At 41.0% G+C, this 22,260-nt stretch overlaps 1 protein-coding gene across 2 annotated transcripts in view; it reads right to left on the bottom strand.

Moving 5' to 3' along the window:
• ATP2A2 (ATPase sarcoplasmic/endoplasmic reticulum Ca2+ transporting 2) overlaps positions 1-22,027 on the bottom strand; it is a 43,058-nt gene extending 21,031 nt beyond the window's left edge. For both annotated transcript variants that reach the window (XM_009092458.4, XM_050980771.1), the window contains exons 1-5: positions 21,626-22,027; positions 20,536-20,553; positions 20,362-20,444; positions 13,376-13,480; positions 9,906-10,044 (exon numbers count right to left, since the gene is read on the bottom strand). In XM_009092458.4, the coding sequence (XP_009090706.1) occupies positions 9,906-10,044; positions 13,376-13,480; positions 20,362-20,444; positions 20,536-20,553; positions 21,626-21,743 (463 nt within the window). In that variant the 5' untranslated portion in view covers positions 21,744-22,027. The remainder of the gene's footprint in view (positions 1-9,905; positions 10,045-13,375; positions 13,481-20,361; positions 20,445-20,535; positions 20,554-21,625) is intronic.
• Positions 22,028-22,260: the final 233 nt, after the last annotated feature.

Genomic DNA, 22,260 nt, shown 5'->3' with positions numbered 1-22,260 from the left:
CTCAAGAGCAAGATATCAATTTCAAAAGACATATTTATAAACAATCAAGAACCGTAGCTAAGGTGAACCAAGTTCCTTTTTCAGAACAATTGGTCCTGCAGAATCTTTTAGTTGTTTCCTCTATGCCCAAAGTGAGTCCTCTGCTCTCCAAAAATCACATTATTCACATCTATTTATTTAGAAAACTAAAAGAAGTTGTATTTTCCTTTTCTTTGGCACCAATTGTGAGAATAACGTGCTTCTGCAAATATGCTCTTGTAAAGTTACACTTTGAAGGCTGCCAGATGTTTCAGAGTTGGAAGTTAACCTCAGATCACACAGTAGCTTTATTTTCCAGTATTGCTGCTCTATTAAATAACCACAATCCATATCCCAGTTACAATTTTCACAGATCTCTGTTGTGTTTATCTTGTCATGCACATTTCTACTTTGCAAAAGAGAATACTGAAGGGAAAAAAAAATAAACAACCCACAAACAACAAAACATCCACTAACAAGTACTTGAGACACCAAGGCAGCAGATGATAAAAGTTAACACCACACTCCTAAAAATGGCAGTGATAAATCTAGTTGGCAGTTGAGCTCCAGCATCCCTAACATCTCAACATTATCTTCTCCCTTCCTACTTCCTCTTACTCATCTTTTCCTAATTTTTAAGAAAAAAACTAAAGTTCTATCATTTTGTGCCTACTGCAAATAAATGGCTTCATGCAAATTAACTTGCTAAAGCATATTAATGAAGCACATTTCTGATTCACTTGGAGGGGTTCTACATTCTGCATGTCAATATTGCTAATTAACACATGATTGAACACTCCTAATGTAATTTAACACTGCAAGCATTCAAATGTCAGCTATATTATTATAAAATAATGCACGGAAATAAAGAAGGGAGAATAACTAACAAAAGACAGCTGATCTTTTCAGTAGGTGGAATCTGTGTCCCTGCAGTGAAATTAAAATAAGCTGCAATTCCTGCAGGAACTGCTTATGCAATCAGCAGCAATAATGCACATTAAGAAATAATACCATGAAAAGCTCTACAGTGGTGTCACAGCCTCGGCTCATCCAACCCCTCACACCCTGGAGTGAAAAACTGTGGAACACAACCCTGAAGAGGAGAACCAAGTGCTACTTCAAACGTTAGGAAAACTCGCCCCATGTGACTTCCTGTAAATTCAGAGTAACTCCAACCACTAAAACCAGCCAAAGTTTGTACAGTTTTATCTGTAGAGTGAGATGTGTGTTTTTGTGAGCGTGTGTATACGAAGGGACAAAAATCCAGCCACAAATGTGTCATTATACCATGTGAATACTAATTTAAGCCACAATGCTCTTGAGCAGCAAGAGAAAATAGCCTTAGACAAATGGTGACCTAGGCCAAAAAAGGCAAAACTATTCAATTGCTCTCCTGGTGTCCTGAGCAGGGTTATTTGCAGACACAGTAGCAGCTGCTTTGCAGATAGGGCAAGCCCTCAGAGCAATGTGCTCAGAGGTCTGGCAACCTGCACAAACATCCTCAGAGCACTGCAGAACTGCAGGCAGCCACAGCCACCACGGCTGGCAGCACTGCTGGAGATGCAGAACACAAGAAAGAAGCTGTTAAAAAAAAAATCTTAAAACTTTCAAGCAACTGGACGGAACATATGGCAAAGTTCACAAGTGATTTTCTAACCTCCTTTTGAACTGCTCCAAGTTGTTCAAACTCAATATTCACAAGACTTAAAATACTTGGAGAGACCCCTCTAACAGACTGTTGATATTCAACATCAGTATTTCCATGAAAACTACTACTGCTGTTATCAATTGCCTGAATCTCCAGAACCGAAGTGGTAAATTTATTATGGCAGTGCAGCTTTATAAATTTATCTCAACGATTATAAGACACATGATTCACTCACCCTCTCTGACTGGGAAGGCTGTAGTAAAATACTCAAGGCATTTCCAATAGGCAGGAAAGCTGTATGTCAGGGTCAATTACAGAGACATTTTAAACAGCTCTTTGCAAAATAACAACTATGAGACTAAGGCATTTATACTCTCGAATATACTTTCAAGAGCACAACTGAAATGGAATATAAATAGGAAGCCATCCTGTGATAGAGGAACCACAGGAAATTTTCAGTGAGCGGGTACCACAGATCTCATCTACAAAGAGAAGGCTTTTTTAACACATACTTTAAAACAGGCGGAAAAATGTTGGTTTTTTTTGGAAGGCTTTCCAAATTTCATATAATTCAGTCCACAGAACCAATGGAAATAATACCCAAGTCTTGAAAGAAATAAGGAAGTGATTATGTATTTGTATTGCTCAGCACAGAGCTGCTACAGTAAATGATATAATTCCATAGTCTGACATCTAAAATAAAAAGTCAGTTGCAGAAATATTTTCATCCATTATTTTAACCCATGTTTTTAATCCTAAATAGTCCCTTGATTTCCACAACAGCTCTGAAGAAATAAAATAAGCTGCTTTCAAAACTGTCCAGGTACATGCTCTGAAACATAATGTAGGCAAATACAAAACTACTGATTAAAACAGCCCCACCAGGTACAGCACTGGCTGCTGTCTGGAGGAGGGAGAAGGGTTTGGTTTGAACCATTACAGCTTTACCCACAGAATCCTTTTATCCATGCACAGAATTTTAGAATTTTAATACTGAGCCTCAGCCCACAATAAATGAGTCTGTTTAAAAACAACCTGGTGGTGACAGGGGGGTTAAGAAAGATAAATATCCATTTTATTTAACTGTGCATGAGTCTACTGAAACAGACAATTTACAATTTCTACTCCTTGGTAGAAAAATTGGAGCAGTCCTTTGTTGCAACATGAATTTAAAATTTATGTCATTTGCTTTTTCACTGTAAACATGGATAATTTAGTACTTTCAATACTGGGTTCTTCAGCCACCTAAGCAGCAATGCTCCCTTCCAAAATTCCCACTGACTGCACCCAACACTGCAGCCTCTCTGCTCAGGTTCAGAGCCCTTATCTTCCTGCTCCCAGGGCTGTGGCAGGGTTATGGGTCAAGTTCCCCTCATATGAACAATCACTGACATATTTGATTTTTACACAGTCCAACCCTGCTTCTCCACAGACTTGTCCCAAATTGACTTCAAGTACAGAATGTATTATTAAGCAACCTGAGTCTCAATTTTATCCTTGGCACTGACCAAGTCCTACAGTGAAATGATAATTCGTTACCTGGGTGCTTCATTTGAGCACTGATATCCCTTTCAATACTTTACCAGTTTCCAGCATAGCAATAAAATTAAATATTTCATTTCAGAATTCTGTCAGACAATGGCTTGAGACATTCCCTGGGAGACCTCTACAGCTAAAATATCAATTTTGCAGGCTATGGCAGACTGTGCTTTAAGCAGCCCAGGAAGATGGGCAGAAGTGGTGGGACACATTCCATGAACTATGAAGGTGGAGGGAAAATAACTATTAAAGCTGAGTGGATTTCAGTCCCCTGTATTTTTAGTTACTTCTGGGTACCAACAAAGAACCTCAGACTACAAGAGGACCATACACATCTTTCAGGTCTCGAATTATTAGACCATCTCTCAATACAGTCTATTGAGATCCATATTCCAGATTTTCTGATCAAAACTGCTGGCGGCAGTGGGCTCAGGAAGCAACATTAACTGCACCCCAAAAGCCACTATGCTATAGAACTGTCCTCAGAGCAAAACTGAGGCTTGAAATGTGTACTTTGAACACCAATATCAGCTCTGTTAACTCTGACCCTCACACACCCCTGGAGACCTGCTCAGGTTTACAGGCAAGGACATAAAAAGTTTTGCTTCTTTTTTATGTTAATGTGTTACAAGGACAATTCCTCTTCTTAGCGGAAAAAAGTATCTGTTAGCAGCAAGTCCCTCTTTGTGAACACAGCAAATGAAAGGAATTCTTCCTGCAGATATCAGGAGCTGCTCATATACAACATGTACCTCACACTTTATTTATGTTTATCATTAACCAAAGCCAGCGTCACCCTGGATCTGCTATCAGCACGTTGGGGGTTGGAACTGGACTTTATTGTAATAAAGATTATCAGTACAGCTTCAATCATTCCATAGCTGAACAGTTTTTGAACACAAACAGTTCCTGAAACTGTGTAAAAGCGTCCCCAAATGAACTGCCAAAACCCACCAAATTTTAAGAAAGGAAATGAATACATTTAAAATAACAGATAAGGGATCCTACACACTTCAATCAACAGAGCTGAGGATTTGCTGAGGATTTTGCTTTTATTTAGAGGTAGAGCTGCTCCAGCAGAACTGGTTTTTGTATTAAACTTCCTTAACACAAGCTCAGCTTAGCTGCTCTTCCCCCCCTGTACACAGACAATCTCATCTTCCCATTGTGCTTGATTTCCTTAGACCATCAGAAACACAATTTTTCTTCCATAGTAACAGCTTTTAATTATTTAACACTTCCTGAATAGGACATAATAAAATGGTATCAAAAATCAGAAGCTCTTCAAAACAGGAACATAATTGAGTCCAGCTACACTTTCATACAAGGCCAAGAATGTCAAAGTGTCAAAATTAGATGAGAGATTATGAATCAAATTTTAAGTTTGAGTTTCCACTCCAAACCAGGAAGGTAAAATTTATTTTCCATCGAGACAGATTACACCAGCAAAGGTCCAAGAGTTGTAACCATAGCAGTAAAACAGCACTTGCTTTCACTAACAAGGTGACAGAACAATACATTTAAATTCATTCTTTGCATTAGACAACGTGCATGAAACAGCCCCTATCATCCACTTTCTGCATTCTGAGCAGACAGAAAATATCCCCAGGGCTTATTGTGCAGTGTATGCAAGGTGTGAGCATCCTAACCCAGGAACTGTTCAAGGTTCCTGGGTTAAGATAAATTTAAACACATATCTATTGTTTTCTTATAAAGGAAAGCCAAAAGGACAGAAAAACCTTTGCTTTCTGGGAGTAAAGTATTTCCAGGTCAGAACTGAGGGTTGAGAAAAATGGATATACTGTGGTAAACAGTACAAAGGACTCAAATTTTTCTTAAACTTGTTTCTTTTCATTCTCTAAAAACAGACTTGTCATTCTCTCTGAAGAGGGCACCAGAACATTAGATAAGATGTGCTGATGGACAGGGACCCTGCTTCTAAGTCTGCACCCATTTCTCAACCACATTTGTCTAGTTTTAGCTTTTAATTAGTGGATCTATTTATACCACTGCCTGCTAGATGGAAAACTCTTGTGATCAGCCTACAAAAATATCTAATAGCAGAAAGAACAGACTGGTAAGTTAAGCTTCAACTTAAGCCAGGTCAGGTAGAGAACAACAACTTCCGCACACCAAACTCCAGTCCTGTTTCCCACTAATGCTGCATTTGGGTAACAGAACCAAAAGTCAGAATTCTGGAAGTGCAGCAAGTTTCAAGTGTAAGTTTTCTTTAGCCTTAAAAAAACCCCAAAACCAAAAAACCACAAAAAAAGAGCTTCCTTTGCCAGGGTAATACAGTAGTAACTGAACATTATCTTGATGTCCAAGCTTCTTGTTCATTACTATTTGTCCTTATAATAAAACCCACTCAGTATCAGCTCTGTCAGAGTACAGAGTATCAGGTATGTTCTCAATTTTCAAGCAACTAAACCAGAATTATTTTGCTATTTTTACCAAACAGTTTGGTAACTCTGAAGGAAAATGCTACAAGAACTGGGGTAAAAATTGGAAATGTGTTTTGCAATATTTCCAATGTGTGTTAAAAGTGACACAGGATTAGGCCGTGCCCTGAGCTGAACCTCACATAACTCCAGTGAAGTATGGAATGGAGTTTGGACTGTGTCTGGTTATCCCCAAGCTGCCTCTGATGTGCTGGCCAAAACGTTCACTGAAACTCACGGATTTATGCACCCCTTGTACATGTATTTATTAACCACTGATCTTATTTTCCTCTCTTTTCTGGTTCAAAAGCAGTACTTCAGGAAAAGGGGAAAATAAATGCTTTAAAACCAGACCCAACAGTTTGCACCTGGTAAGGAAACATCCACAACAATAAGTCTTTTTCCCCACCAAGAGAAGCTCTCAGCAGTTTGCTTTAGGACAGCCTCCAGCAGGTCTCTGTTCTGGGCTTAAGCCTTCCTCAATCAATCCTTTTCCTTTCCTTATTTTTTCCAATTTCAATACTTTCCCAGAAAAAGTAAACCTGCATCTCTAGCACTGAATCTGAAAATCAATCCTGGTTGTTAGAAAAGTAACACAGGCACAAGGACCCAGATGTTTTGGAACAAGACCTGCAACATTCACGTTTTCAGCTGTACCACCAGGGAGAACCTGGAGCTCTTCACAACCACATGGGAGTGACATAATTCACATCAAGAATCTTCCTTCCTGACCTCCTTCATCCCAAAATTCATCTTTCTTTTATTATAAGGCACCCAAGAGTCTTGAAGTGCTCTGCAGTTGGAATGAAAAGCCTCGAAGTAGTTCTTGCCTACTCTGTGCCAGGTATAAAACTAAGTTTTCTGGAATATACACTAATTTAATAAGCAACAGCTTCTGGCAATTCTGTGTATATTTTTAACATGTTGAGTACTTACAGATACAGTAGAAGATGACAAGAACCATCCTTCAGAAATTCAGGGAAAAGAGGAACTACTGTGGCTGTGCTTTGGTCATTTACTGACTGCAACTATTGAACTTTCATTTATTAAATTACAGAAAATCAGATACACTGTATCTGCTCCAGAAAATTTAGACAGGAAAATATAGTGGAAGTGAACAAAGGTCATTTCTGCTCCCAAATGTGCTTCTATTAAAAGAATACATTATTTACAACCAGTTTATCCCAATGATTCAGGCTAACTCCATATAAAACTTGTAAGAAGTAGGGCCATTCTATTCTAAATTTCTCTTTAAATGTCACTTTAACCCAGAAAACAAAAAACTTAACTAAATCAAAGTGTATCTAATCTATTAAGATAGCCTCTGGTTACAGATTTAGAGTGTACCCTGCAATTAACTCCAGTTCTGCAACAACAGGATAATCCATTTAAAGGCAGGCAAACTGAAAAGCCATGTGAGGACAGCATCTGGATGTCTGTCACTTCATCAATTCTAAGAAAGACTCTGTAGCTTAGTAACCATCACACACTGCAGCTCTGAGAACAGGGAGGAAAGTCCTTCTCACAACATGCATTTAAGAAATTAATATTTGCATGTATCAATAGCAACCTAACAATTCCAACAATTGAGTTTTCTCTGTGTCAGACCCACACACAGCTATTTCAAATTAGCAAAGCTGCTACAGCATTAAATACAACTATTTTGCAAGGGATGACTTGTAGGAATTTGCTCACTATTAGTTATCAGCACAGGGGAGAAGCCAATCACCTGGCTGTTTATGCCACAGGGTTGAAAGAGATTTGCCTGGACACACAAATGTCGTTGGCACTTGGCCAGGAATTCCAGAGCCAGATATGTATCCCAGCATGAAGGGCTCTGTCACTTCCCTACATGGCCATCTTTGTGCAAACCACATGTCAAAGGCCATCACAGTCCTCCTGCACTTGAGGCACAGGCATGCACAGAGTCTCTCTCACCTCCAGGTCTTGACACCAACACTGGGACATGATGCATTTAGTGGCTCTTCTCTGTTTGCTCTGTGGCTTCTCTCAGTTTGCTTGCAATTAAAACTCATCATTGTCTAGCTACAAGAATTTACTGTTTCAGTGTCAGAAGTTGTGTTACACTGAAGCACTGATTTCTCTATTAAACATCCACATGACTTATAATTAACTGCAGCTTCAAGTGAAGGTAATTTAAGTGTATTGTTTGATCCACTAATTTAAGTGAGTATTTGACCCAGAAAAGCTTCTACAATCCATCAATGAGCCAGACCACCTATCTCAAAGGACAGTCATAAAACTTGGATATTTTTTGGGTTTCTACTGGCTTAAGCTTGTCCTTATCTTTAAAAAAAAATAATTCTACATATGCTGGGCTATCAGTCATTGTTCTACAAGCAGATTTTACTATTGCAATAGCAACCCTATGGTAAAGAGGACACTATGCTGGTTAAAGGCAGCCTGGTGTTCCAGGCACATTGGTTATTCCCAGTTCGTTTTTCTCACTCAGATACAGGCCTTTTAAACAGAGTAATTGATTTTATTGGTACTGACAATATACAGCAGGTAAGTAAAAGCCCACACATCCCCCAGGTGTTCTCATACAGAATAAAGGCAAAGCTAAATTTGAAGATGAATACACAATCTGTACCTCTTCTGAAACAGCAGTGAATCAAGGAGAAAGCATTCTGTGCTCTGTATACATGCCAGAGCATCAAAATCCAGCATTTCTCCTCAGTGATACCCCAAACCAGTGCAAAACACACAGTCATCAACTCCCAATTCTACCAACTCTGCTTTAAAGTACCAAAAAACACAACCCGAGTGTATTCCCATGATGAAAACTCCTTCCAAAACCACCATTCCATTGCTGACATTTAAAAACAGGATAAGGATTTGGCCAAGCCATCCACTGCAGAGTCTGTAATTGATACAGTTCTGTTTGCCTCAAAAGGACACATCAGGCACAGCAGAAACAGCCCCCCTTGCAGAGCACACAGCTCTGGCCCTGCAGAGCAGGAGCAGTGAGGCACAGCACAGCCACTGACAAGGCATCACAGTGCACCCTTAACTTCACTATCACCACTTTGGATTTGGAGCTGTAGCTGAATCACCCTGTGCACAAAGCAGGGGCTTCAGACAGGACTCAGCCAATGTTAAAGTTTCTCAAGGAATGAAAGCTGGGCAGGCAGCCAACAGCAACTTCATTCTGAGTGCACACTCTCTTTGCCTGCTAATTAAAACAGGAGGATAGTCAAGTTTAAGGGTATATATTTATCTCCTCTTGAGACAGCCACACCACCTCTAAAATCAAAGTGACACGAGTGCAAAGTAAGTTTGATGTACACCCTGCATTGTTCCCAAAGGAAAAATCACTCAGTTAACAGTGGATAATGACCTACAAAATCTGAACATGCAACACTCCTGACACTCAGCAAGAGCCACCTAGTTTTATCTGAGAAGGAACAGTCGAGCCCAATTCAGAGAAAAATTTATTACTATGGCATTATCACCAAAATGATGGAATTTTAGCTAGAAGTATATAACCCATCTATTTTTGCCCTCCTTCCAGACAAAGACACAGCTTTTAGAGCAAAACTAAGGTATTACAAAGCTCTAGGCAAAAGTCCAGGCTTTTAAGACTGGCACTTCAAAAACTTATTCAGGAGAAACAGGGAGCTCTACTCTGCATAGCTCATGTATTTGAGATCTATACAGCAAATTGTCAGAAGGAGCAATAAAGAATTGTGGAAGATGAGAAAACAGTGAAGTCACGTGGCAGTCACTCTTGCTGAGAGGACAGAAGACATTTGTGAAGAGAAGTTCAAAGGCACTGCTACTACAAGGCTAAGAGCTGGAGAAACACATTCAGATGAAATAAGAGACTGTGACCAAAAAATAATCTCTGCACTCCCAAACCTAAGGAAACTCCAGACATTTTAACATCAGGAACAAAATTTGTTTTGTGATAGAAAAGAAGCTTTAAGACACTCTGAAACCGGACACTAGAAAATAAAATTTTAAATTTGTGCAAGTGTTAAAACCACAACTCCAATTAAGATGCTTTACTTTCAGACCTACCAATTAAACTAAGTGGCAATTTGAAAAACAATCCCCTCCGTACACATGCACATTTAAGGTAATTACAGATGAACAGGAGTAAGATTGTTCTTAAGTGAAGCATATACTTAGGAGGGTTTGAAAACTCCCCCCAGGACCTCAAATCATTAAAACAAAGCCCCACAATTTCACATTAATATGCTAATGCCTGCATGCACCACAGAAGTGGGTCTTACCTGCCACTTCCACAATGTCACCTGGGACAATGTCTCTTGCTTTAATCCTCTGGACACTTTTTCGGTCCTGTCGATACACTTTGCCCATCTCTGGTTCATATTCTTTAAGAGCTTCAATAGCATTTTCAGCATTTCTTTCCTAAAAGACAGCAAAAATGTGTAATTTTGAAAGCCCTCAAGGAAAATAAGCCTGTCATATCCGATTTTCCAAAAGCATTATCATATGAATGCTGCCAACTCAGCTCAGCTATATTTCTTCATACAGAACATTTTGTGTCCCCTCCCCTTATGAGGTTGCTGACTGGGAATCATTAGAGTGTAATTCAGTATTTGTGGGCCTTTAGAACACAGAAATTGTTGTTCCATGTCATGTATGGATGCTTTCTGACATTAAAAAAAGCACTAATCAGAATTAAGATTTGTGGATGTAGGTGTTGGCTGTACCTTGGCTGGAGCAGTTTACACTCAGGTGAGAGTTTAATTTAGTGACACAAATCAAGGATCAAGTTATGATGAAGCCAACTTATTATCAACTTTATTTCAGCAACTCAAGTCATGCTGAAGTGAAATTAAAGCATACACTAGAAACTTCCCCAGAACTCAAAACAATTTACAAACTCAGATGAATCCCCATGCAGGAAAACCTTTTGATTTCCATCAACAGATCAACTTTCCTATCTCAGCTGCAGCCCTCTCACTGAGCTCTGGTAGAGATTGGTGTCAGTATTGTGATGCCACCTGGATAAAGAACAACTGCAGAAACCAGCAGCTTATCAGTGCTCCTTCTCCAGCTCTTGGAGAAAGAACTTATTTTCCATTTCCCTGCCTATTGACAAGAACAAACGTCATTTAGCCCTGATAATTATATATAATGGTAGAGTGCACAGAGTTTTTAGAACATCTGCCCTTCAAATATACATCAGCCTTTCCAGAGAATAAAAAATTCCTCCCTGCATGTCAAAGCAGAAACAAAACCATCAAAAATTCAAAAGCTGAGGAACTCACTAGTTCCTTGTAACAGTGCAGCTGAAAATGACTGTTACCAAAACTACCTAAAGGAACTAACATTTACATGGCACAGCTCAGGGTCTGGCAGGGCAGATACCAGCACAGAGCCATAAAACTGCAAGTAATACCAGCCCCATATTCCACCAGGTGAATTAATTCTGCTCCTCAGCACTACAACACCAACACTGCTCTTCTGTGGATTATGAGCCACTGTGAGGCAAAACCTCCAAGTCCCACAAAAGGAAGGTTACTTTAACAGAACTTTTTCTTCAAAACAGAGAAATAAAAATTCAACGTGAATTTTAGCCAGGTGGCCAAGAAGGCCAATGGCACATGACTTGGAGCAGAAATAGTGCAGCCAGTGAGATTAGAGCACAGGGGATGGGCACTGCTGAGGCATCTCCAGTTTTGGGGGCAGTTTTGGGCCCCTCTTGACAAGAAGGACATGGAGGGGCTGGAGCATGACCAGGGAAGGAAACAGAGCTGGGGAAGGGTCTGGAGCACCATGAGCACCTGAAGGAGCTGGGAGGGGGACTCAGCCTGGAGAAAAGGAGGCTGAGAGGGGACCTTGTCACTCTCTAGAAAAGGGACAGAACAAGAATAAACACCCAAGTTGCACCAGAAGAAATTTAGAACGGGTATTAGCAGCAATTTCTTCACAGAAATGGTTGTCAGGCATCTAAACAGGCTGCTCAGGAAAGTGGATGAATCACCTTGCCTGCAGGTATCTAAAATGTACATGTGGCCCTCAGGGACCTGGTTTCGTGACAGCCTTGGCAGTGCTGGGTTAGTAAGTGTGACTTGATCTCAAAGATCTTTTCCACCCCCAACAATTCCACGATTCAGCTCATTCAGCCAGCTCACAGTGCTAGACTGGGTCGTTTTGCTGCAGTTTGCCTGGAGTTATGGTAGCCAGACTACCCTGCAGGCCCTGGAGCAGTGCAGGTGCTCCTGGGGAAAGGTGCACGTGAGAGGAAAGGCTGAGGGCAGCAGAGCTGTGACTCAGTGCCCACATCTGGTACCTGTAGGAACAGATACATTCATGGGTGGAGACTGTGTACTGTGGCTGATTTTCCATGCCCATTAGAACAAGGGAATGAGTCACTTCATCTGGGCAGCAACTCTTTCACAATGAATTTCCATGCATGTAGAAATATACATAGAGATATCCTTTGCATATTATGACATCAGAAAAAAAAAACCTGATTATTTCCTATAACAGGAAAAATCCTCAAACTATACAGACATTAGCTTCCATTTCATGCTTAAAATTAGTACCTGCAGAACTGCAAGTCACGAGTTTCAAGTTAATGTTTAACTCTTGCACAATTACTTTATGAAGACTTGAATATAAAATGTCATTTAAGGGGCAGTGCTGTCACCCCTTGACCAACTTTATCTCTCCCCAGCAGGATAGGCAGCAAGCTGGGTACTGCTAAAAACTGAATTTTGAGAAACACTCTTCAATCAGTTCACCTGGGATAGCACAAAGCAGAGCACAAGAATGGGCAGCAATGCCACTCAAGGCCACTTCTTCCAGCAGGCAGGGTACTCTCTAATCTGTTGTAACCTAGTAACATGACTCCTCTTAATTTTTGGCCAGTTTGATATTTTTTAAAGCATGAAGTATCATGCACTAAGAGAGCAAGTAATTATGTCATGCTAGTACCCTCACTTAGGAAAAAAACCCAACAAAACCAACCAATCATACAAAGAACTTACCATAAAAATCCTAGAACATTTTTTATCTGCAGAAAAAAAAACTCTCTAACAAAAGTGATCAAATTAGCAAAGTGAAGTGAAATGAACGTTTTTTGTTTTGGCATCTCACGAAGTGTGATTTTATGTTATGATACTACTGTCTACATGATTTATAAAAAGGCATCAAATTAATGTCACAGCTGACAGTGCAGCAAAAGTTTCATGGTATTTAGATGTTTTCATCAGAAACTTGTGCCTTTTGACAGACATGCAGTCTTTGGATGTACACTCAATAGGTACCACAGTGGTTGAACAGGGAGAATTAATACTGTATTAATAATTTACTGAAACACAACAGCTGTCTCAAGAGGAAACAGAAAAGAAACAAGATTACAAGTGTTCCATCCTTTGTTCCTTAGTCAGGAAGCAAACCACTCCAATTGTTCTTAGCTTTGCAAGGCCTGATTTATTGCCTGAATTCAGGGCTTAATTCTGGCCTGTCTTGTTCATGGGTTCAGCAGCTTGTGGCCAAACACACTGATGGGCATTTTGCCTTTCTGGCAACACTTCTGAAGCTTTCATTTTACCTTTAAGTCAACACTTTCTGTTGAAAAGCTTTATGGTTTGCTGACTCTCAGGAATCCCAAGTTAGCAACACATCCTACTTGCTTTGTAGGAACACCCAACACTACAGGGTAGAGTGCTTCCTCTTAAACCATAAAACCCCAAAACAGTTGTGATTTGTAAAAGTCTCTGCATACCTGCCACACTCCCACAATTGCATTGGCCACTAATATAAGTAAGATTACAAAAGGCTCTACAAATGCTGTGATTGTTTCTTCACCTTCTTCAAACCAGGCCAGGACCTGCAGGAGAAACACAGTGATTTAAATTCCTGATTTACACAGACACCTTGCAAACTTCATGCCTGCTAAGTTTCAACTGCTCAGACTTCAGCAGTTTTGGAAACCCCTGAATCTACCAAGTTTGTAGTTTTGTAATTCATGAATGAGTTGGCAAAACCAATGGAAAAGGAGAAAAAGAATCTTTACTAAAGCAGTACAAAGTTCATTTTAGAGGCCACTCTTCTTTTATAGGAGTAAGCTATTTATCTGGGAAACAATTGCTACTGTTGCTTCAGAAGTGAAAGGAGAAGTTGTGACAACAGTTATGACAATGAAAAAATATTATTCAATTACTGCATAAAACAGGACAGTCAAACAGATTAGTTTGACTACTTAAAACAGTAAAACCTTGCCAGAAACTGAATTTTAAGCAAGTTAATTGCCCTTTACCAGTAACTTAGCCACACAAATGGAAACAGTTTTACAAGTTTTCAGTAAGTAGATACAAAAACCAATCATTTACTCATTTAAATACAAATACTGTCACATTGAAGCATCTAAGTGAATGGAATAGTCATAGCTGAAGCTGGATTGTAAACCAAGTAACTGATAAAACTCAAAATTGGGTTTAAAAAGGTAAATCAAACTTGAGGACTTGCATAAATGCCTCCACATAGATTATATTTTCATTAATTTGTTTTAAAAGTGCACTCCAGTGTAAGGTATCTCTCATTGATTTGACTTGAATGTGTCAGGGCCTCTGCAGAGTGCTGGAGTCACTGATGAAAAGTCAAGTTAACATGACCAGAGAGGAAGAGCGTTTTCATCAACATGTTGAGCAACAGGAAGCCTGGAAAGTGACAGTAAATAGGAACAACGTGTTGAGATAATTAGGGCTGGTAGTCAGGCAACAGCACTCTGAATCACTAGAAGACTGCAGCGAGCAAACTGTTACTAAAGCAAGCCCATGATTCCACCAACATGCTGCTCCGAGCTATTGCTCAATTGTGAGACACTCCAGGATGTCTAAAGGAAGGAGCAGCAGCATGAAAGCCTCAAGCAGAAAACAGACTGTCAAGCAAATCCAAGGCAACAAGAAATTTTTATTACAAAGGGATAAACTTGTAAGATCCAGGTTGTGATAAATACAACTGCAACATTCCAACTGGTAACACAACACTTTGAGGAGCTGCAAAATCCCCCTGCAGAACAGATTTAGTTGGGTTCTCTCCACACCTTGGTGCTCTCCAACCCCTGGAACAGCTCCTGCCATTTGCCCTGGGGGGGAAGTGGGACAGGCCCTGCTGTCCCTGCTCACCCCACACACATCCCTGTGCCATGGGCAGCCTCCCCTCTGCACCAGAGCTGCTGCTGCCCATGGAGCTACAGGAGAGGCCAACGGGGCATTTCCAGATCTCTCAGTGTACACGAGGTCACACGCTGCCAGCAGAATCTGTTTCTTCCCTCCCTTTCTTCAATGGAATTCTGTAGAGCCCACTTTGCTTCCAAACAAAAGCAAATAAAATCAATTATGTTGTGATGTGCTTATCTGAGAAGGCACCTACAAAGTTAACTGGAATAAAACATCTGCCTTACACGACGTTAAACCAGAATCTTTTCCGATTTAAGACGATGTGTGCTGTAAAATAACATTGAGAAAGGCCACAACTTCCAGAGGTAAGGAAAGGAGCTACAAGGACAGCAAGATCCAAGTATGTCAAGGAGAGCCAAAATTAAGTTTTCAAGGGATCTTTTCTTTCAATAAGTCATTATTTCAAAAAGAGTAGATGAACTCAAATTAGAGATCCTGAGAGTATAGAGCCTGAAGGTTTAAATCATCACTGCTGTTTTTTTGGTGAAATTATCAATCTGTGACAAGACTAAAGTGAAGTATCTAGTTAACCCTGGAAGCCAGCAATACACATTTCTCTCTCCAGAAATTTCTACACAATTACTATCACTGGAACAATCCAAGCTCGAGATCTAGAACAGTTTAGTAAACATAAGACATAAAATAATCCAATACATTGCAAGTTCTTGATTTTGCTATAGCAGACTACAGCTAACACTTCACTTAGGATATTTGTGACACAAAACACATTCTGTAACAAATCAGGTTTATTATTTGATCACAGCCTGAAGTAAAAAAACAAAACTAAGGCAAAGAAAACAAAGAGGAAGTAGCACATGCAATAACAAATATTTAACTTTGCATTTTTAGTAAAAACATACCATATGCCAAGGCCTGGTAAAGACTAGACAATTCTTGTCAAAGTCACTGAGTCCTTGTCAGAAAGTTTCCACTATCACACTTCTAAGACCCTGGAGAGGCTTACAGTGAGAGATCTCATTTTTTTCCTCAATTTCTACTCAGAAGGGCGCCACCATGTTTCAGCCCTAATCACTTAAAACTCTCATGGAGAACAGCTTCATTTCCAGGTCACTGATCTCTAATGCTCTGGTCAGGCACTACTGTCAATAGGTAAAATCACCATGTATTTAAGAAAGAGTAGGAAGAATAAGAAAAGAATAAGATAATTGCCCAAGAGAAATGCAAGCCTAAAAATATAAGGGAGATAATAGCAAGACATGAAAGCCCCATACCAACAGCCAACACAAGTAGCTTAAAGGACAACTTTCATTCAGCACATCTGCTTTAGGGCTGCCAGAGCTATGGTTTGCAGAGCCTATTTTAAACAAAGCCTAATGGGGTGGACCTGCAGGACTCTGAGGCAAAAGATACACAATGACAGGCAAACAGCACTTGGTTATTTGCAATAAGGGGACAGAGGTACAATGCCAAAGTCAGCCAGCGATGAGGTGAGCGCTGATGGAAGCGGCTGAAACAGCACAAGTGCCCTCGCAGCTTTTTCCGTTTCTACAAGTGAAGGATCTCTATTGTCAGGGAACTTATGGAGGCAAGTTACCTCAGATGACTATGTATCATTAAGTAACAACAATTGCATTGGAGAATGGGAGTGTGGAGACAGAATTGTGTTGCCCAGTAGGCTGTACCAGCTCACCACTAACAGAGGAAAAGCAAATACTTTGTTGTCAGCAACCAAACAGGGATTTTTGTTTGGTTTTCATTCCGACAAGGGAAACTCAGATGCAAGCTGGGAGAGGTAAGATCTCATCCCAATAAAAAGAAGTCCCAGATTAATTAAAGCAGGTCATACAAAATGTGTGGACTGCTTTTAAGAGTTTTCTTCTCACAGGATAATGTGATTTTAGTTTTAATATATTTTGGACAGAGTATCAACTACTGCTCAGAAACCTCTCTTTTAGTGGTTTCTCCTTTTAATACAAATTAGCATAAAAATAAGCAGATGCAAACTATTTCAGTAGTCCTGTTCCATCCATGTCAGTTATACTGGACACCAGGTAACATGAAAGAAAAACCTCCCAATTTTAGTTCCATGATTCAGTAGAAATTTTTGTCTGCTATGCAAGGAGGTCAGGGGAAAAAAAAAAAAATCTCAAACACAAACCAAGACATCCTGGCCACGTGTATAAGCACAAAATTATGAATTTTACTGAGTTCACAGACTGTAAGCACCCATCAATGTTACGCTGTATTTCTGAAAATAAATATATTATTATAAAAATAAGAGGAGGAAAAAAGATACCTGTCACCCACAGTTTAATTTTTCCAACATAAAATAGAATCACAATGACTTCTCACATTTTATCACCCCTACCCTCATGCTAATGAGCAATCTAAGTTTAGCTAAAAACATGTCAGTGTCACGTTCCACAGCAACCCTTATCTTGTGCCACACACTCACTGCTGCTGACCTTAACAGGTAACTTTTGGGTGACTTCAGGGCAAAGCCTGCAACACTGCTACCAACACATCCTACTCTTCCAAGAGGACCTTTGCTCACCTTTTACCACAAGCTAGGTTTCACTCATGCTAATTTACAGGCTATTATACTCTCTGGGCTAAAGCACAGTGTATTGTTTTAATCTAAACACAGATATCCACTATTAGAAAACATTCTCAGGACATTCACTTCTAAGTCGGCTTAGGAATCAAAGGAATAATTGAGGGGAGGGAATGCTCTCAGGATGCTGTACAAATACTTCAAGGTTTGGTAGAGTTTATAGCCTACACTGCACCTTGTAAGAGGAAATCCACTGTGTGATGCAGAGCTAAGACTGCAGAGTTCAGCACACACCACTGCTTAAAGCAGCCACACTTCACCAAGGAATTATTCTACATCAGCTGCAGTTAACGTTTTGCAACCTGTCAAAATCATTTATACAGCAAAGCAAGCTGTTCTTTTCAGTAAACACTGCAGATCTGAGCACATGCTACACAAGTATCAAGAATTAAAAGCCATGAATACTCCACAGGTTTATTTCTGCAGAGGCTTCACGGATCCAACAGAAGACCAAGACAAGTCTATTCACAGATCCATTTACTCACCATCAGAAATTATTCATACTGTTTCTCTTCCAAAGCCATACTTAAGGCTTTCACTAACTAGGCACATCCCTAACAGCAGTTCTGACCTGGAATGTAGGACACAGGATCCACAGCCCACAAGCACGCAGCATCTGACCCCGGCAATCAGCCTGGCTGGCACAGATTGAGCTGCTGCTCTGAGTTATTTTACTGACACGTACCTGACAGGCAGTGTGGGAGCAGAGGGCACAAAAGGCACTCTGAACACAAGTTTATGTTCTGCATAAGAAGGGATGTTTCTGCACAAAATCCAGTGCAGGTCTCAGTGTTACAGATGCTACAGTGTGTTACTGTGCAGTTCTAACAGCAATAAACTAATATGATTTATGATTGCAACACAACCACCATAAAAACTCCTTCAACACAAAAAGAAAAAAAGAGTTATCCATACACTTCAAGATCCTCTCTCTCATACCTCAATCCTAATTTTTTTAAACTGACAATGAACAGCTGGTCAAGAACACCAGAACTTAGGTGATGTAATTACATCCTATTTTTGCAGTAATGCAATCCTTGTATCAACATATCCAAGGGCGCTTTACAGCTACTACAAAAGTCTGTATTATGCTTTCATCAAGAAAAAGTGCTAAAACCTAAGAAAAACAGATAAGATGATTGCCTTCAGAGCAAAGAAAACACCAGACACAAACACAAAGGGGAAGATCTTTTAAAGTACCATAATTATAATCTAGAGGGGTTTTTACTTTTCACCAGAGAAAAATCTTTACTTCTAACATCAATTTAGTGTGCCTCTAAATCCAAAATAGAAGGCAGAAGAGGCAGAGCAGTAGCCCAAGGTCATGTACCATATCAGCTGAACAGAAGCAGAGAACCCAGATCTATCCCACACTCTATTAGACTACAGTCTCCTCTTAATTAGATAGGAAAATTAACCATACTGAAAAAAGCAACTGAATTCAGCTACTAATCAAGTTTTCCAAGAGGACTCAGCAGTGTATGTTCTATGACCTCTGTCAGTCTGGTCTCATACTTCCTCAGACTCCATAATCAAAGCTTTAGTTTGGGAAATCTGATTTTTCACTTACTTGTTTATAATAAAAACAACTAATTTACTTTGGCATGGAAAGCTAACACACTTCTGTGCTGTCATTTGTCTCATGAGATGGTAGAAACACTCCTGACTTTTCAGGAACAAAAAGACATCCCTTTCTCACCCTCTGAGAGGAAAAGGGGAAAGAGGAGGGAAAAAAAAGAGGCTTTTGAATGACTGTTTATTCAATTTTCAATAGCCAGCCTGATTTCCTCTCCAGGAAACAGAGGAGTGAGTGAAGCACATCTGTCTCCATGGTCAGGACTGATGTCACCAGGCACTGCTCAGCTGGTACTGGTGAATTACAGACCCAAAGCCAGAGCCCTCTGGAAGGTGTTGGTGTGGGGAGAGCAGATCCCCAGCACAGCACAAACTGCAGCACCAGGGCAACCCTTCCCCCAGCACACAACAGCTCCAGAGCACATTCTCCTCTGCCCATCCTAATTAGCTTGCCCTTAGCTAAAGAGTCACCACAATTTCCACTCCCCCCAAGAGCTGCAGCATTTATTTTTTTTCAAGCAGTTAATTACAACTCCAGGGCAAAGTCTACTGTAAACTTTTACTCCCTACCTAAACAATTTAATATTCTGCAAGCTTTTGCTTCTGCTGTCCAGCACCCCAAGAAATACAGCCTTCACCTTCCTCCTCTGAGTCTTCACTCCGTTTTCCAGTATTTCAGCAAGCACATACCATTTACACATAATGTACGAAGATTGCCTAATCATGCTTTTTTTAGGAAAAAAAAAAAAGTTAAGAGCTCTTGTTCTTTTAGTCCTGTATGCAAAGCAAGATGTCCATTTGATGACTTGACTATCCAAAGGTCAGTTACCAAATTTGGTCAACAATGGTGCCATCACAGCCGTCAACATTCTTGTCACTGTCAAAAGCAACAACTGTCACCTTGCTATTATCAGGAAGGGAAGGCAACTGGAATATTCGCCATGCAGATTCTATTTACAGTCTGCATTGCATCCAAAAACGTCTTCCAATGATTATACATCGAGCTTGATAAAGATTAACCCAAAGGCAAGAAGAATGTCCAGTTAAACGCTTACTTACTCAAGGTTAGCTTTCAAAGCCAACAGCAGCATTGGGAAATCCCACCTCAAATAAGCAAACTGGGCTGAATGAGAAGCACTTTTTAAAATACCTGTCTGGTGTAGTTATGTACTTATGACTCATGCAATGAAAGACTCCCCAAAATTTATGTTGGCTAGCACGCAGAAACCTCGTCACAAGGAACTCATTTAAGAGACAGCAATCTTGCATCTATCCAGCAAGCAAGAATAATTTCAGTATGCACAGGTCATATACATTGGAATATGTCACTCTGTCATACAGAACCCTAGGAAATAAAAAAAAAAAAAAAATCATACTTACAAAAGATATGCAAGCGGCCAGCAACAAAATTCTAACTAGTAAGTCTTCAAATTGTTCAATCACAAGCTCGAGTAAGGTTTTTCCTGCAATATGTGACAAAGCCATTGAGTCATGGACATTTACAAAAATGAATTATCAACAAGAATTAGCAGAAGATTTCATAACCATGCTCACCTTCCTCTGCCGGCAGCTCTGTCAGTGGAAGATTTTTCCAGGAAGCATGTGAAAGAAAAGAAATCATCGAAGAAACACATTAGAGCATTATCAGACATCCACACCAGATATTCTTCCTGAACTGCACGCTCAGCTGGGTTGGATATGACAGACACACTGGAAGCCCCACTAAGGCTGCTCTTTTCACCAGAGTATGTGAATGGGCTTGAGAGTTTTGCATTTTAAGACACATAAAGGTGCGCGGGAATGTGCCAAGGGTTATAATTCAGCCAAGTCATCACTCCAGCCAGATGTGGGACTTCTGGTGTTGCTGCACACAAAGGGTCAAAGGCTCAAAACGCTTTTCAAATGCTTTCTGACAAAGCTTTTCCTCCACATTCACTTCAAAAAAAATACAAACCATAAAACTTGGTTAAAAATATTTCAGATTCTTTCCTCCATTTTAATGTTATGTCCTTATTTCTGCTCTCCCCTTTCTGTTCCTGCAACTAGATTTAGTAACCCAAGAGGTATAAAAGCAGTGTTAAAGCTAAAAAAACCACCTCCACCGTGTAATCTTCTCACAGATTTTCATTTTTATACAACGGAAAGGGAGTTCAGAAAGGACTAGGACACCCAAGCAGTGAGGATTAAAAAAAATCGACTGAATTTTATGTCCCGACTGGAGAGAAGAATACAAAGTAAGGGGCTGAAAGGCGCTGAAAAGCTGGGGAAAATGAAGGTCAAGACAGCGGAAAAAAAAAAAAAAAAGGTAAATCCTAAACCCCAAAGCGCTTCATTTCAGAATGGAAGAAGGTTTCCCACCGTTACGGTGAAAGGGAACGGAGGTGACACCCTCCTCCCAAGAGCAGCCCTGTGAGCTCGGGATTGAAAGAAACCCACGAGGTGGAGTTCAAGTCAGCCATCTTCTCTCCCTCGCTCCTATTCCGGGTCCTGGAAGAGATGCCGGCTTTGCCAGTGCACACGCGTTAGGCCTCGCACAGGGCCCCGGCAAGGATGAGGGAGAGGCGAGAGGGCTGGGGAAGGGAGCAGAGGGGGAAGAGGGCGAGCGCCGGCGGCAGCATCCCCGCGGCGGGGCCGCCTCACCTACCGTTGGAGCCCCATTTCTCCTTCAGCTTCTTCACTTGCTCGAGGCTGAGCCCGGTGCTCTCGTTGACGCCGAAATAAGCCAAAACTTCCTCCACAGTCTTTGTGTGCGCGTTCTCCATGGCTGGGGCAGGGAGCAGCAAATGGTGCCGTGCCTCGCCTCTTCCTCCTCCCTCTCCTCCTCCTCAGCGGCGGCGGGGGCGGCGGCGAGACCCCTCCTCAGCCCTCACCACCCCCGTGCTATCACCATAGACCCTCTCCCGCAGCAGAGGAGCCCGAGCACACCTCTCTCTTCGCGGAGGAGGCCGGGAGGGGCAGGAAAAAAATTAAAAATTAAAAAAAAAAAAAATAGGGAAAGCCACCCTTAAAAAAAAAAAAATTTAAAAAATAAAGCCCCCACCCCCCCTCCCACCCCTCACGCCTCCGAGGGAGCCGAGCCGCCTCTCCGGCGGGGACGAGGGACTTCGGGTGGGAGCGCGTGGGCCCCCGGAGCCGCGGTCGCCTCGGGGCCGCGGCGGGTCCCTGCAGGGATGGGCCGCGTCCAGCTGGCCGAGCGGCCTCTCCGCTCGCCTCAGCGACTCCGAGCCGCCCCCGGTAACGGAGGGCGATAACGGCGCGGGGGAGAAAAAGCCGCAGTTG

Source organism: Serinus canaria, chromosome 15, assembly GCF_022539315.1.
Source record: "Serinus canaria isolate serCan28SL12 chromosome 15, serCan2020, whole genome shotgun sequence".
In the NCBI taxonomy this organism is placed as follows: domain Eukaryota; kingdom Metazoa; phylum Chordata; class Aves; order Passeriformes; family Fringillidae; genus Serinus; species Serinus canaria.
Note: the sequence above shows the minus strand (reverse complement) of the source record. Positions and strands in the feature narration are given on the sequence as shown.